This window comes from Schistocerca serialis, chromosome 2 (assembly GCF_023864345.2).
Source record: "Schistocerca serialis cubense isolate TAMUIC-IGC-003099 chromosome 2, iqSchSeri2.2, whole genome shotgun sequence".
Classification (NCBI taxonomy): Eukaryota; Metazoa; Arthropoda; class Insecta; order Orthoptera; family Acrididae; genus Schistocerca; species Schistocerca serialis.
In genome coordinates, this window is record NC_064639.1 from 846950434 (window position 1) to 846968451 (window position 18018).

General features: G+C 40.7%; 1 protein-coding gene across 4 annotated transcripts in view; it reads left to right on the top strand.

Moving 5' to 3' along the window:
* Positions 1-18018, top strand: part of LOC126458124 (wiskott-Aldrich syndrome protein family member 3) — a 270241-nt gene that overhangs the window by 230553 nt on the left and 21670 nt on the right. For all 4 annotated transcript variants that reach the window (XM_050094956.1, XM_050094955.1, XM_050094957.1 and 1 more), the window contains 3 exons: positions 1521-1729; positions 7690-7878; positions 11438-11918. In XM_050094956.1, coding sequence (XP_049950913.1) covers positions 1521-1729; positions 7690-7878; positions 11438-11918 — 879 coding nt within the window. The remainder of the gene's footprint in view (positions 1-1520; positions 1730-7689; positions 7879-11437; positions 11919-18018) is intronic.

The window sequence follows — 18018 nt, forward strand, 5'->3', positions numbered from 1 at the left end:
GAGCCTGCATCCTGTCAAACCAAGACCAGCACGGAACTGAGCGAGTCATTCCACAGTGCTTGTTTTTGACAGGCATGTTGCCACATTCACGTTTTTCATTCAGTGAATGTCTGCTAGTGTTTGCCCTTCAGCACCCAAGAAAAGAATAACAGCATATTGGTACTGTTTGGACGCTGTTGGTAATAGGCACTAACCCATCACTATGTTGCATACATGCTACAGCTACAGCAACATCCTCAATTGGAAACTTGTTGATAACCCCTTATGCATTAATGGTTCCAGCTACTAATGTAAAAATTACATGATCCAAGAGTTCACCCCCACACAACCATATGCCATATGTTGAACTCTTCGCTATATTCACTGGAAACAGGTAGCAGAAGGCTACATCCAGCAAAGAAATGTATGAAACTGAGATTCAGCAAAACGTAGCCAATTACTTACAATGCTACACATAGAACCAGAAATTGAAATACAACCGAAAAATCTTCGTTCACGCATTGGGGAAGAATATGAACATGGTCAAAAAAACATTGACAGATGTTGTTTTCCACTTGCTATGGTGCAGAGTGCAGACATTATGAACTGGCAGTCAGTAGTGAGAGTAAACGAACTAGAACATGACCGCCAGAGGAGAAAAGAGTGGTGCAGGGAAAGAAGCCCAGCTGCTGTGTGGCTGGGAATCCTGCCTGCACCTATGTTCTGCATTTGTGTGAAAGCAGAACTGACATATGGTCATAGGGATTGCCGATCCACTTTAATGTTGAGGATTGTTATTGAACACAATGATGTACCAGCAAAGTCTCTTTACTCATGTAAAAATAAGAAAATAATGAGCAGTGCACAACTCAAAGCATTTGGTGATGGCTGTAGCACAATTTCTTGCTGAGATTCACAGTGTTATAAATATGGAAATAGCTCAGGCCACACCTCTGCAGGTATTTGACACAACCACAGCTCAAAATACCTGCTACCTAAAACTTCCAAATTAGTGTCCAAATTTTACCAACTTTTGAACTCTTGCTAACAGACAGATGTACATGTTTCCTTGTTCTGAGAAGCTAGGTCCTATGTACTAAGTAGCATTAAGTGGCGTGTATCTTATCCAGACCATTCAACCACCCAATGTTGGTGTGGCACTAGAGCTTGGAACACACTGATACTTCATTGCATTTGGGCACTTTTTATTTTGCAAACACCTTCAAATTATTATTTTTCCTAATTAGGCTTCGTCCTAAGATACGCAATATCAGTGACCAAATATTGCATAAGTTTTTGATATTGATATGCAGAAAATGCAACTATTTCAAACTATCTCTAATAAAATAGTTCATCTATGAAGTAGCATCTATTAAGCTCTTTCGCAATGTTGCCTTTTGAAGCAGACTTTGCATCTTTGATAATATTTACCACAAAATGCAAATTTTTTTCAGGTTGCTAGTAATGACAGGAGCATGCGTAAAATTAAGAACTTTACGCTTCTGTCTATAATTTCATAACTACTGATTCTGTTTTTACAGCCATTGCCACCACAACACCAGCAGCAACAAATGCAGATAGTGGATGAGACTATGCTTGTGTCTGAGCCAAGACCGCCCAGGCCCAACAGCATTGAACTGAGGCGCACATACCCAGATGACGTCAACTCGTCACTTTACAATTCCACTGGTGTCTACAGTCCACGTCATGCACCTCCACCCCCACATAGTCCTACGGAGCAATACTATCGGTTTGTTGCAGTCATTCTATCTTTTTTTAACCTTTTTCACAAGGGGTACTTGCATATATTTAGTGCTTTTGAAGTAAAGTGAGGTGTCACTAAAGCTACTGAATAATTTTGATAAGGTGAAAATAATTGTTTTGAGTGTTGAAACTACGTGTAGTTTTAATTTTGTATCTGAAATATTTTAGTGCCATCTCCTAATAATAAAAACTCTGTAGGGCTGATACATATTCTCTCACAAGACAGATAATGCTTATGAAATACTACCATCGTGCCAACAAATCATCATGTATGTAACGTGCTTTGAGAGAACTGCCTACTTAAACTTGAAAACTATTGAGGTGTTTGTTGAAATTTTGTGTAGTAATACTTGAAATAAGGGAAAGGTAAGCACTCGCCTATTGGGAGCAATTCATGGAGCACAGATCACCTAATGGAAAGGAAGTTTTGGACTAACTTTTGGGATGAAAGCTAGTATAAATGCTGTTTCCTGTTACATATTTCTCTGCTTCACACATCAATCTGCTCTAAATGAGTGGTTGCCTTTTCCCTTATTTTACGTATTACTTCATCGAGGAATTTCCACTACTGTCTTGCATAGTAGTGATAGATTGGAACTGGCTGATATTTATACAGAGACAAGCCATTGTACAACCATAGTCCTCAGTGCAGTTGACTTACAAGGAACAGTCGTAAGAAAATGATACAAACTGAAAAAGTAAGTAAACTGTTTATTGTTTCAAAAGTAATTGCTATAACTGTTAGCACATGTATCCCACTGTGAGAGATGATGATCGATACCTATATGGAAATAAGTTTGCGGTTGCCTGTGGAATCACATTTGTACCCGGGCGGACACCTCTTTGTCTGAAGTGAATAGACAGGCACAAGTTCATAGGAAACTTCTACGGTGTGTTGAAACAACCTTTGCAACATGTGGGTCCTCCAGGACGGTTTTGACTATGCTGCAGGAAGTTCACAGGGAAGCCCTTTCACATCCTCTATACAGTCTCAATCTCACCCCATGCGATTTCCATATTTTTAATTTCCATATTTTTAGAGCCCTGAAGAAAGGCATTCATTGCCATCCTGTCTCACAGTAGGATAAGTTTATTAACAGTGACAGAGATAACTTTTAAAATAATAAACAGTTTAGTTACTGTTTTCCCCACCTTGTGTTCTTTCTTTCTTTCTTTCTTTCTTTCTTTCTTTCTTTCTTTCTCCTCCTCCTCCTCCTCCTCCTCCTCCTCCTCCTCCTCCTCCTCCTCCTCTATATATCCACCCCCCTTAGGCATTGATTTTGTATATCTCACTGTCTGCCATAGGCCATAGGATGGCAGACAGCGACTCCCAATCTTTACTTCATCACAATAGGAAACATTATTTCAGAGCCATGAATGAATGGCTAAGACCCGCTGCTACCTAGATTGGAATGTAATAAATTCAATGTGGTTGTGCTGTATAATGGGGTTCATTTATATCTGTTAGCACCAAAAATGTGTAACAGAAAACATTAAACTAACAGTGAGTAAGTTAATTAGTTTTATGTTGCATGCATAATTTGCACAATAAACTGTAATGATTTGGATGAGTAGCTTTACATTCACATTGCAAAGTAATGGCTACATGCTGAACTTATAAGGGTGGTTTAAAAAAAAAAATCTGCAGATGTGAGTTAGGAATTCGTATGCACCACATTTTACACATTACAATAATAGAATGATTTCTATGGAATAGGAGTTGTTCTCCAATTTGAAAACAAATTTTACTTTGCTGTCTGTCAGGCATTTTATATCACTCAATAAGTTACCAGAAATTTTAGTTGCAGCAGTGTGCACCCATTTTTATGCTAAAGATAACCTTACTGTGAATGTCATTTTTTCCTTCTGGTATTGTAATTATGTACATCATTGTTCCTTCTGAACTGTAGTGGATTATTACATTTATTTACAATAGACTTCCTGAGGCTATGAATATACTGTGAGGCTGTACTCACAATGGACAACTCCTTAAACTGATGTCTAAAAGATGATTTTGAGTGAGCACCACACATTCTCCTTACAGCAGGTTTTTTGCAGTAAAGACTTTCTTTGTTTAAGATGAGATATCCCACAACATTATCCCATATAATATTAAATATGCAAAGCTTGTCAACTTACGGATATGTCTTTCCCCAAAATTGGCATTGATTTGGATTTTGAAGTTTCTATCCTGTTTATTATTTCCTTACAATGTGTTACACTTACCATTGGTTGTAGTGTCTTTACACGTGCAGAACAGGGTAAGTTGTGCCTTTCTACAATTGAGGCTGAAACCATTTGCAGAAAACCAGTCAGTTACACTCGTAAGAACATTGTTTACCAACTGTTCTGTTGCTGTATGTATGCTTGGATTGATTACAGTACTAGTGTAATCTGCAAAATGGACAAATTCTGCTTGTTGTATATTATATGGAAGATAATTGACACATATGAGGATCAAGAGTTGACCTAAGATTGAGTCTTGGAGAGCCTCATAGATGATTCCTCCCCACTCAGAATAATGTCCCCGGATTACACTGGTTCAATTACTAAGTGCAACACAACTTTCCGCGTTCTTTTGGTTAGATATGACAGTACACCATTAATCCCATAAAACTTCAGTTTATCTAGGAAAATATTGTGATCCTTTCAGCCAAATGCCTTAGGTAGGTCACAAAAAATACGCAATAGAACTATATAGTTGTTTAATGCTTTAAAGTTTAGGCATTAAGTGGGCATAGTTTGTCTAATCATTAGTGGTGGTGGTGGTGGTGGTGGTGGTGGTGGTGGTGGTGGTGCATAGTCATAATTTTTAATCACTACTTCAAAAAATTATTACATAATTAACACTTTGTCTACCGGCAACACCACAGTGGTGTTGTGTGCATAGTATCGCTCAGTGGCTGGTGACACCACAGTGGTGTTGTGTGCTTAGTATCGCTCAGTGGCTGGCGACACCACTTCTGTATCTTTTTCATTCTGTTGGTGTTTTGTTTAGGTAACAATAAGCTACACACGTTAACAAGTTTTTGTTTTTGTAAGTACTTGTGCGCTTTCATCATGGCAGACGAAAGAGACAATAAGATTATTTACGATGAATGCGCGGACATCTTGTCGGTCGTTCCGGACGACTTCGTCGATTGCGAAGAAGACATTGGATATCAAAAAAGTGAACGTGAAACAGAATCGTTGGAGGATAGTGAAATACGTCCAAGGAGAATACAGCGAACGCTACGGTTGCCAACTGATTCAGATGAACCAGATGAAAAAGGCAGACTATGATTTACTGAGGCTCAGTAATAAATTTGAAGGATCTCCGGGTCCATGCATATTTCCCAAAGATACACAGAGCATCGTGGATATGGTAGAATTATATATTGAGAACAATCTATTTGAATATATTAGCAACGAAACCAACAAGTATTACAGTCAAAATTGCAATAGAAGGAAACTGGATTTAAAAATGCCAAATTTGTTGATGTTACGGGACCCGAACTTAGAAAATGGGTTAGGCTTGCTATCCTTATGGGAATTGTAAAAAAAGCAAGGGTTGATGATTACTGGTCAACGAATCCAGTGATTGACACACTGATATTTCACAAAATGATATCTCACAACCGATTCAGACAAATATTATCATGTTTACATTTTTCTGACAACAATAATAAACCGGATAATGCCGACTAGCTTTTCAAAGTGAAATTCGTACTTGATTGTTTTTCCAAAAAATTTAAAGAAACGTTTAATCTAAGTTGAAACATCTCAGTTGGAGGAGGAATGATACCATGGCATGGACAGTTAAATTTTAAAGTTTACAATCCGTCAAAAATTATGAAATATGGCATACTCATTTTGATGCTGTGTGATTAGAGCACGTGATACATTTCCTCATTAAAGATATATGCCGGCACTGGACAACATCTAGCAAAAACAGTGATGGAACTATTGATACCTTCTTATGCAAAGTGGCATCACCTGTACATGGATAATTTTAACAACAGTGTAGAACTTGCAGGGAAGTTACTTGAAAAGCAAATTCGAGTTTGTGGAACGATTCTGCGAAATAGGGGATTTCCGGAAAAATTAAAGTGCGCAAAAGCGTGTGTGTTTGAAGCTTGTCATCAACAGAAAGGTGACAAGTGGCCGGCGACAAACCAAGTAATCCGAATTCGTGCTGCTGGTGCCAAGCGAATAAATTTGTACTAGACATGTGGATGGCAAAGTCGGAACTTTTACAGGTACATAGGTGAAGTCTTCGTACATATGTGCAGTCCGTGAGCTGCAATGCCATAGGTTGCCACTAGGAGACCAAAACAAAATAGTGCTGCCCATTGAAGAAAAATTGTAATGTATCATAATTCACTTTTGGCAGCAGTGGAAATGTTGCAGTTGTCTGGCCAATGCAGACAGTCAAAGAAGTTGTCTGAATTGAATTGGCCTGACACAGCTACATTTCCACTGCTGCCAAATGTGGGAATTATCGAATGGTACTCCACATTATTGAAGGGCAGTGCCATTTTGTTTTGGCTTCTTTAGTGGTGTGCTATGGCTTTGTGGCTATGGATTTCAGTATGTACCAGGACTGCATTTGTCTAACTACAAATAAAAAACTAACTACGTAACTTTATTTTAAAAGGTGATAGTTAAAATTTTGACTGCCCTGTGTATTTGTTTTAATTATTTTTATTATTATGCAGATTGTTTCAGGAGAGTGTGGTTTTTACAAAATTGAGACTAACCATTCTCGTTGAAGGAAAAACATATTTCTTTTGAGAGTTTTTCTACAAGATTTAAACTGTGGTACTGAATATCTCATTCACTCATAAATGTGAGTTAAGCCACAATGATGGCTTCTCAGGCAGTCAGATGTGTTGTTATAGTTAAGAAAAAATTAAAATCACAAGCAGTAATAGTAGTAAAAATTAGCAGTGGTAAAAGTAGTAAAGTTTTTGTCAAAATGAAGACAGTCTCTGAAAAATATCATAATTAGTTTTTTATCGGTATGACCATCGTCTCTGTCCCATATGTAGCTAACCATTATTCATCAAAGGCACCTTCTCAAATTGGCATCACTGATTTTAATTTTCTGCTTAAATTAAATGGAATTTGTGTCATGACAATTATTGAATGCATAAATGTTAATTAGCAATAATGAACCCAGAAAAGACATATTTCCAATCCAAATGTTCATCCCAAGTATAAAAGTAGCTGTTACATGGCAATTTAATCATGGTGTGGAATACCCCTCCCCTTTCTCTTTCTTCTGTTTCACTTCAAACACCAAATACACAAAAACTGAGGGCTGAGATTGTGGGTAGTCCACCTACTCATTTTGAAACTTGGTCATGTCATTAGTAAATGGAGAAAAAGTTAGCATTTAGCGTTTTAAATTTCACAAAGAGCTAGTCATTTATTTTTTGAATTCCTAAAACTTGAAAGGATGGATTTCTATTTGCTTAAATTTTCAGTGAACAAAGTCAAAGTCGTTAAAAATTTCAGCCTTTTTGTTTGATAATGGATAATTGAACAGACTTTCATCTATCATAAAATCAATATTTGCAACCCTGATACTTAGATTCTGTACATTGACTATCATTCATAGTAAATAAGCACTGATGGAATATTTATAATTGGAGATCGCATTCACAGAGAGAGAGTTGCGCTGCATCCCTTTTTGTTGTGTCACTTGTTTGCTATAATTGATAATACTGAACTTACATTACTGTATTCCATTTACATAAAGCAGATTCATTTATGTCAGACAGTTACAGTAGTTAATAAAATTTTTTATACGCATAGTGTTATTCTGGCACTGAATATTCCATAGCCCCTTTCATAATGGAAAATATGATTGTCGTTATCAATGTGTGTGGAATTCGAGTTGTTCCTGTTCATGAAAACTTCACTTCTTACATTGCATTAGTAACCTAACTTTATCTTTTACAGACCAAATTATGTTGGAGGATATGATGAAGCAACGTACCAACAGCACTACGCACAAGGGCAGACGTTGTCCAATGAAGGCTATCCAACCCCCAACAATCACACCCCTAGCCGTAGCAATGGCCCTAGAGGGGTGTCTCAGAGGCCATCAGTGCCTCCACCAGCACCACCAAGCAACAATTCTAGCAACAGGTACCATTCAGGATTCACTTACAATGTATAGATGCTGACACTCGCAGTACTCATTTACTCCCTTCACAGTATTCATTTTCCTTGTTAGCTTTTTGCTTTTTAACTTAAAGGTAATATGAGAATCTGATTGTCCAAGTGGTTTCTTCTTCTTTTCCCAGCATTCAGTAAAACACACACACACACACACACACACACACACACACACACACACACACACACATATTCTCATTCTCATATCCTTAGCCCCCTAACCCCCCCTCTCTCTCCCCCCTCTCCCCCATCTCCCCTCTCCCCCATCTCCCCTCTCCCCCATCTCCCCTCTCCCCCATCTCCCCTCTCCCCCATCTCCCCTCTCCCCCATCTCCCCTCTCCCCCATCTCCCCTCTCCCCCATCTCCCCTCTCCCCCATCTCCCCTCTCCCCCATCTCCCCTCTCCCCCATCTCCCCTCTCCCCCATCTCCCCTCTCCCCCATCTCCCCTCTCTCCCCCCATCGCCCCCCTCCCCCCCCTGTGGAGGGGGGAGGGGCTCAGTAGCGGAAAGGATAAAAATAAAAATAAATTAAAAGACTGGGTGTGGCAGTGAAATGACGGCTGTGTAGTGCTGGAATGGGAACTGGGAGGGGGCTGGATGGGTGAGGACAGTGACTAATGAAGGTTGAGGCCCTGAGGGCTATGGGAACTTAAGATGTATTGCAGGGAACTTTCCCACCTGCGCAATTCAGAAAAGCTGGTGTTAGTGGGAAGGATCCATATGACACAGGCTGTGAAGCAGTCATTGAGATGATGGGTATCATGTTTGGTAGCGTGTTCAGCAACAGGGTGGTCCACTTGTTTTTTGGCCACAGTTTGTCGGTGGCCATTCATGCGATCAGACAGCTTGTTGGTTGTCATGCCTACATAGAATGCAGCGCAGTGGTTGCAGCTTAGCTTGTAAATCACGTGACTGGTTTCACAGATAGCCCTGCCTTTGATGATATAGGTGATATTAGTGACCAGACTGGAGTAGGTGGTGGTGGTGGTGGTGGTGGTGGTGGTGGTGGTAGGAGGATGTATGGGACAGGTCTTGCATCTAGGTCTATTACAGGGGTATGAGCCAGGAGGTAAGGGATTGGGAGCAGGGGTTGTGAAAGGATGGACGAGTATATTGTGTAGGTTCAATGGACAGTGGAATACCACGATAGGAGGGGTGGGAAGGATAATGGGCAGGACATTTCTCATTTCAGGGTATGAAGAGAGGTAATTGAAACCCTGGTGGAGAATGTAATTGCTCCAGTCCCGGACGGTACTGAGTTATGAGGGGAATGCTCCTCTGTGGCCGGACTGTGGGACTTTGGGAGGTGGTGGGAGACTGGAAAGATACGGTACAGGAGATTTGTTTCTGTACAAGGATGGGAGGATAATTATGGTCAGTGAAGGCTTCAGTGAGACCATGATGTATTTTGAGAGGGACTGCTCGTCACTGCAGATGCGATGACCGCGGGTGGCTAGGCTGTACGGAAGGGACTTCTTGGTATGGAATGGGTGGCAGCTGTCGAAGTGGAAGTATTGCTGGTGGTTAGTAGGTTTGATATGGACGGAGGTACTGATGTAGCCATCTCTGAGGTGGTCAACATCTAGGAAGGTGGCTTGTTGGGTTGACTAGGACCAGGTGAAGCCAATGGGGGAGAAGTTGTTGAGGTTCTGGAGGAATGTGAATAGGGTGTCCTCACCTTCAATCCAGATAGCAAAGATGTCATCAGTGAATCTGAACCAGGTGAGGGGTTTAGGATTCTGGGTAAGCTAGATGGCCCATGAATAGGTTAGCGTAGGATGGTGCCGTGCAGGTGCCTATAGCCATACCGCATATTTGTTTGTAGGTAATGCCTTCAAAGGAAAAGTAATTGGAGGTGAGGATATAGTTGGCCATGGAGACAAGGAAGGAGGTTGTTGGTTTGGAATCCATACGGCATCCAGAAAGGTAGTGTTCAATAGTGGTAAGGCCATGGGCATTAGGAATGTTAGTGTACAGGGAGGTGGCATCAATAGTGACGAGCAGGGCACTGTGTGGTATAGGGACAGGAGCTGTGGAGAGTCGGTCAAAGAAATGGTTGGTATCTTTTATATAGGAGGATAGGTTCCGGGTAATAGGTTGAAGGTGTTGGTCTATGACAGCAGGGATTCTCTCAGTGGGGACACAGTAACCGGCCACAATGGGGCATCCTGGGTGGTTGGGTTTATGAACTTTCGGAAACATGTAGAAGGTGGGAGTGTGGGGAGTGGTGTGTGTGTGTGTGTGTGTGTGTGTGTGTGTGTGTGCTGCTGACAGAGGCCTTAATGGCCGAAAGCTATAATTGTGTGAATCTTTTTGTTGTGCCTGTCGTGACTCAGCATCTCCGCTATATGGTGAGTACCAACTTTCCTTCTCTGGTATTGTTACATTCCATCCTGGGTTTTCCATTGTTTCGTTCTAGTTAGGGTTTTACATCCAGTGGATGGACGGTCGCGCACAACATGCACATTCACATCATAGGGCATTGAAAATCATTTGGTCATAAAAACCATCATATCTCGTAAATGATTCAGGGCATTGATATTTATTTATTTATTTTTTGAGACATGGAAGTAACCATTCAACAGCAGAGAGTGATCGGCAGCTCTGGACGCTCACAGACGTCCATAGCACTGTAGGAAAACACACATGGCACTTGTACACATGTCCACAGCACCTGGGAAATGTCATAGCAGGATGTGTGTATTCACCCACAACAAAGAAATGTGGCACACACACACACACACACACACACACACACACACACACACACACACACAGAGAGAGTTTTGTGTAAAATCGTCAAAGTTTACTTGTCATTCTTTTTATGAAGTTAGAAGAGAGATGGCTCATACTGTGACGTAGCCTGATCACTTGAAGAAAATAACGTCAGTGTGGGGGAGAGATGGGATGTGAAGAGAATGATATGGTGGTCGGTTGTACTGGTCCTTGAACTTTAATGCATCCACAGCACCTGCATCTACCAGGAACCACTTTCATTTATATGACTGTTAACTTTCCTCTGGTTGCAGTTCATTTGAATTCCATTGCGATGAAGGCCTTGCTTTCTTGTATACACAGTCCTTATGTGAGAAACATTTGTCCTGCATTGAATCTGAAAAATTTCATGACATAACACAGTGGCTTCGCTTTCTACATCAAGTGAGTTTTCATGATGATTAAAATTATTTAGCATCTGTTGTAACAGTTTGTTCCTGAGTATGTGAAACTTTGAGTGGTCTGTTTAGTGGTAATATAAAACACAAAAGATGTAGTTAAACACAGAATAGCTTAACCACTGGCTGAAATTTCATATAAATAATGTTTTCGGTTTGTGCATATTAGTCTTGCTCTCCAAAGTTAAATTGTTCTTACATTCGTTACTAATCTTCATCCGACTGCTTGTTACGTAAATATTGAGGTACTTTGTTTCTATTAAATTTAAGTTACATTTCTTAATCGTGCAATATACAGCAGTTAAATAAGCAGCAATTTGTTTTATCAATAAAGCAACTTTTGTTTCTTTTTCAGTACACCAACTGTGTCATCCGCTACAAATACGCCAACACGTGGCCGCAGCACAAGCACAGGGCGAGAGACATTGCCTCCACCTCCACCACCCCCAGTGGATGTCCCATTATCACCACCCCCAAGTGCAGGCGCATTGTCTGGAGGCGAGAGTGTTCCAGACAGTCCTGCATTGCAGCGGGCAGTTTCACCAGAACGACCACCATCCGATTTGCCACCCCCGCCACCTTCACCTGATAGACAGTTACAACCAGCCCCTCCTGTCCCGTCTCCCCCACCACCATTACTTCCAATACGACCTCCTTCACCGTGTGATGTGCCACCACCCCCACCCCCGCCGCCTCCTCCGCCTGTTATTGCTACTTCTAATGGGTTACCAAATGGCCCAATCTCTCCACCACCAGTGACAACTCCTGCCCCTCCCCCTCCCAACTCACCACCCCTGCAAAATGGTGACATTGGGAAGTCTCCGAATAAACAACAGGTATGTATCAAAAAGTTGTAACGTGTGAAACTGTGTAAATTGGCTTAGACTCAAATATTTGTAAGAGTTGTCTGTTTATTTATTGATCCTCCCCTGTAATTAATTATTTCTAAATCATAATTCTGTGGTTTGTGAAGTAAATGTTCCTGGAATTTTGGTTGGTGCTTATAAAAACTATATAGTATTAGTATTGCGAGGGCTTTACTCTCATTGTTAATGTTGGGCTAATTTTTTTATGGTTTCTAGTAGTAATATCGTCAGGATAAACTTATGATAAAGAAAAATTTAACTCCCAATTGGGAGATATTGATGTGACTAATTAGCTACTTTTAATTTGGAAATTTAGTCATTGCGATCTTCCATTGATAGTCAGTCGTTTTTCCATGTTTGGCATTAACGCAAAAGCTACAGATTTTTCTCACCAACAGCTGAGCAAATGTTCATGGTCCATATTTAAATTTACACAATGTTGTTGTTGTTGTTGTGGTCTTCAGTCCTGAGACTGGTTTGATGCAGCTCTCCATGCTACTCTATCCTGTGCAAGCTTTTTCATCTCCCAGTACCTACTGCAACCTACATCCTTCTGAATCTGCTTAGTGTATTCATCTCTTGGTCTCCCTCTACGATTTTTACCCTCCACGCTGCCCTCCAATACTAAATTGGTGATCCCTTGATGCCTCAGAACATGTCCTACCAACCGATCCCTTCTTCTGGTCAAGTTGTGCCACAAACTTCTCTTCTCCCCAATCCTATTCAATACTTCCTCATTAGTTATGTGATCTACCCATCTAATCTTCAGCATTCTTCTGTAGCACCACATTTCGAAAGCTTCTATTCTCTTCTTGTCCAAACTATTTATCGCCCATGTTTCACTTCCATACATGGCTACACTCCATACGAATACTTTCAGAAATGACTTCCTGACACTTAAATCAATACTGGATGTTAACAAATTTCTCTTCTTCAGAAAAGCTTTCCTTGCCATTGCCAGCCTACATTTTATATCCTCTCTACTTCGACCATCATCAGTTATTTTGCTCCCCAAATAGCAAAACTCCTTTACTACTTTAAGTGCCTCATTTCCTAATCTAATTCCCTCAGCATCACCCGACTTAATTAGACTACATTCCATTATCCTTGTTTTGCTTTTGTTGATGTTCATCTTATATCCTCCTTTCAAGACACTGTCCATTCCATTCAACTGCTCTTCCAAGTCCTTTGCTGTCTCTGACAGAATTACAATGTCATCGGCGAACCTCAAAGTTTTTATTTCTTCTCCATGAATTTTAATACCTACCCCGAATTTTTCTTTTGTTTCCTTTACTGCTTGCTCAATATACAGATTGAACAACATCGGGGAGAGGCTACAACCCTGTCTTACTCCCTTCCCAACCACTGCTTCCCTTTCATGTCCCTCGACTCTTATAACTGCCATCTGGTTTCTGTACAAATTGTAAATAGCCTTTCGCTCCCTGTATTTTACCCCTGCCACCTTTAGAATTTGAAAGAGAGTATTCCAGTCAACATTGTCAAAAGCTTTCTCTAAGTCTACAAATGCTAGAAACGTAGGTTTGCCTTTCCTTAATCTTTCTTCTAAGATAAGTCGTAAGGTCAGTATTGCCTCACGTGTTCCAGTGTTTCTACGGAATCCAAACTGATCTTCCCCGAGGTTGGCTTCTACTAGTTTTTCCATTCGTCTGTAAAGAATTCGTGTTAGTATTTTGCAGCTGTGACTTATTAAGCTGATAGTTCGGTAATTTTCACATCTGTCAACACCTGCTTTCTTCGGGATTGGAATTATTATATTCTTCTTGAAGTCTGAGGGTATTTCGCCTGTTTCATACATCTTGCTCACCAGATGGTAGAGTTTTGTCAGGACTGGCTCTCCCACGGCCGTCAGTAGTTCCAATGGAATATTGTCTACTCCGGGGGCCTTGTTTCGACTCAGGTCTTTCAGTGCTCTGTCAAACTCTTCACGCAGTATCGTATCTCCCATTTCATCTTCATCTACATCCTCTTCCATTTCCATAATATTGTCCTCAAGTACATCGCCCTTGTATAGACCCTCTATATACTCCTTCCACCTTTCTGCTTTCCCTTCTTTGCTTAGAACTGGGTTTCCATCTGAGCTCTTGATATTCATACAAGTCGTTCTCTGATCTCCAAAGGTCTCTTTAATTTTCCTGTAGGCGGTATCTATCTTACCCCTAGTGAGATAGGCCTCTACATCCTTACATTTGTCCTCTAGCCATTCCTGCTTAGCCATTTTGCACTTCCTGGCGATCTCATTTTTGAGACGTTTGTATTCCTTTTTGCCTGTTTCACTTACTGCATTTTTATATTTTCTCCTTTCATCAATTAAATTCAGTATTTCTTCTGTTACCCAAGGATTTCTACTAGCCCTCGTCTTTTTACCTACTTGATCCTCTGCTGCCTTCACTACTTCATCCCTCAAAGCTACCCATTCTTCTTCTACTGTATTTATTTCCCCCATTCCTGTCAATTGCTCCCTTATGCTCTCCCTGAATCTCTGTACAACCTCTGGTTCTTTCAGTTTATCCAGGTCCCATCTCCTTAAATTCCCACCTTTTTGCAGTTTCTTCAGTTTTAATCTACAGGTCATAACCAATAGATTGTGGTCAGAGTCCACATCTGCCCCTGGAAATGTCTTACAATTTAAAACCTGGTTCCTAAATCTCTGTCTTACCATTATATAATCTATCCGATACCTTTTAGTATCTCCAGGGTTCTTCCATGTATACAACCTTCTTTCATGATTCTTAAACCAAGTGTTAGTTATGATTAAGTTATGCTCTGTGCAAAATTCTACCAGGCGGCTTCCTCTTTCATTTCTGTCCCCCAATCCATATTCACCTACTATGTTTCCTTCTCTCCCTTTTCCTACACTCGAATTCCAGTCACCCATGACTATTAAATTTTCGTCTCCCTTCACAATCTGAATAATTTCTTTTATGTCATCATACATTCCTTCAATTTCTTCGTCATCTGCAGAGCTAGTTGGCATATAAACTTGTACTACTGTAGTAGGTGTGGGCTTCGTATCTATCTTGGCCACAATAATGCGTTCACTATGCTGTTTGTAGTAGCTTACCCGCATTCCTATTTTCCTATTCATTATTAAACCTACTCCTGCATTACCCCTATTTGATTTTGTGTTTATAACCCTGTAGTCACCTGACCAGAAGTCTTGTTCCTCCTGCCACCGAACTTCACTAATTCCCACTATATCTAACTTCAACCTATCCATTTCCCTTTTTAAATTTTCTAACCTACCTGCCCGATTAAGGGATCTGACATTCCACGCTCCGATCCGTAGAACGCCAGTTTTCTTTCTCCTGATAACGACATCCTCTTGAGTAGTCCCCGCCCGGAGATCCGAATGGGGGACTATTTTACCTCCGGAATATTTTACCCAAGAGGACGCCATCATCATGTAATCATACAGTAAAGCTGCATGCCCTCGGGAAAAATTACGGCTGTAGTTTCCCCTTGCTTTCAGCCGTTCGCAGTACCAGCACAGCAAGGCCGTTTTGGTTATTGTTACAAGGCCAGATCAGTCAATCATCCAGACTGTTGCCCTTGCAACTACTGAAAAGGCTGCTGCCCCTCTTCAGGAACCACACGTTTGTCTGGCCTCTCAACAGATACCCCTCCAATGGGGTTGCACCTACGGTACGGCTATCTGTATCGCTGAGGCACGCAAGCCTCCCCACCAACGGCAAGGTCCATGGTTCATGGGGGGGAGATAAAAAAATACACGAGCATAGACACAGTAAAAGCAGGATCCAAATGGGAAATTGTGTGAAGCTGTCCTTGAAGTCAACCATTGTACTATGCAGGATATTCTCCAACTGGACGAGTGTAGTTTAAGTTAAAGCCATATTTTGGCGGTGGCTATTAACCTGCATGGGTAGTATGTTAATGGTCACTCTTATATAGGATGCGATAAAATTTGTTGCAGCAGAGTTTGTTTATTGCTGTGATGCTTTCCTTTAATGGCGCAAAAATGCCAGTGAAGTGCTGGAATTTGGGATGGTGGATGGAAGAAGAAAAAGAACAACAATGCAAAGCAGCTCACTGAAAAAGTATGAAAAAATGCTGAATACAAAAAGGAACACAATATATTATTAGTGCCAAACATGGTCCAAGATGTTGATGTGATCAGATACAGATAGGAAAGAACTACAAAGAGATAAAATCACAATTCTTGTAGTTAGCATTATCTTCAGTCGAGAGTGATATCCTAGACATTACGCCCAAAAAATTTAGTGTAGTCAAGAATGGCACCAAAATTCCACATCAAACAGTAGTCTTAAAACTATGCAACAGGTGTTCAACTTTCTGATGTATACATTTTCAACTATTTGGGGCTGATGCCAGTAAAAATACAGGCACAGTCAGCCTGCCTTAAAGTCTGCCTTCCATAATTTTACATCACACTTCCTCGATGTTCTTTGTAATTCGTATTTGTCTCCTAATGTTTCCTACAGAACTAAGCTTCTTGTTAAAGACTGTAGTTTATTTATCTATTTATTTATCAAATGGTGACAACAGCAGATATTGAGAAATGCATACAGTTTACAATTATACATTTAAGGATTTAGGCACAAAGCTAATATGTTAAAATTCTTCAAGTTAATAGTTGAATAACACTAAAAGATGGACATTTAAACTATACAATTAGGACTTTTAATTAAAACAGATACATTTAGCTAGATTTACACTTGTTGAATGAAGACAGTTGATAGCAGAGGGAGTGGCATTAACAAAATCACTGAATGGTCCGGGATGCTGCTTTCTCAGAGGACAGTCTCTGACAGTATGCTGGATGGTTTGTTGTTGGGCCCCGCAATCACAGGCTGGAGAATCTTGGCGTCCCCACTTGTGCATTGAAGCATTGCACCTAGTGTGACCAGTTCTTATCAGTTGTGTCCACTCCTTTTCAGATCAAATCCTGATAGACTGGCACAGGGATCTTAAACACGTTGATGTTTTGTTGTTGCAGCATTCCATCTCCTGCACCACCCTTCTTTCAGTCAAAGTTCTTGTTGGTTTTATCCATTATGCCACATGGAGTGCGTGATATCAAGCGCTCTGGAGGGAGTCATTGAATACTCTATAAATTGGAGGGTCGTGGGGGTAGTCGGGATGATGCAGCTTCCTCCATTCACAATTGATTGCTTCTTGGCTTCACAGTTCAGGTAGTGGAATATTACTGATGGTGTGCAGCCAAGACATCGGTGTGGATTTTAATTTACCCGTAATAATTCTCATGGATTCGTTCAAATGTATGTCTAGTTTCCTTGTATGTGTTGGCATACTGGGTCACAGTACTCAGTTACTAGGTGTACTACTGTCAGAGCTCCAGTCCATAGATTGACAGCTTCAGCATCCCAGGTTGCGCCAGCCAGTTTCTTTGTGATTTTATTTTGAGTCTTCAGCTTTTAGCTAGGGTTTTCCAGGAATTTTTATATGTTAACTACTTATCAAGTAGGACACAAAGGTATTCAGGCTGGAAATTGTGTCTAATCCTCTGTTGGCAGAAATTTACATTGGGCTGTTGGTTTGCTATTCTGTTGCTTAAGTGAAATGTGTAGACTTCGGTCTTGGTTGCATTTGGTTGGAATCTCCATGCTTTGTAATATGCGCTGAGATTTTCTTAGTCTTTAGACAATATAGTGTCTTCTCCCTTGAGTGTGCTGGTTTGTATGGCTGTGATAAGGAAACTGGTCCAGCAAAACGTTTTGCTAGTAGTGTTTGGCATGTCCCTGCTACACAGGTTGAAGAGCCAGGGTGCTAGGACAGATCCTTCGGGAAGCCCATAACATGCTGGACAGTCACCACTTTTCTCCAACGCTAACCTTGAAGTAACAATTGGTTAACCTATTTCCCACAGAGGTTGTCAATTTCTTACTTTGAACATTCTTTTTTTTTAGCTCCAGCAGTAGTCCACGTAGCCACATAGTATCATATGCACGCGACAAATTAACAAAGGCTACAGATGCCTCTAGTTTCTTCTGGAAACTTCTAAAGAAACAGAGATTACTGTATAATAGGTATAAAACAAGGTGTAGGCCTA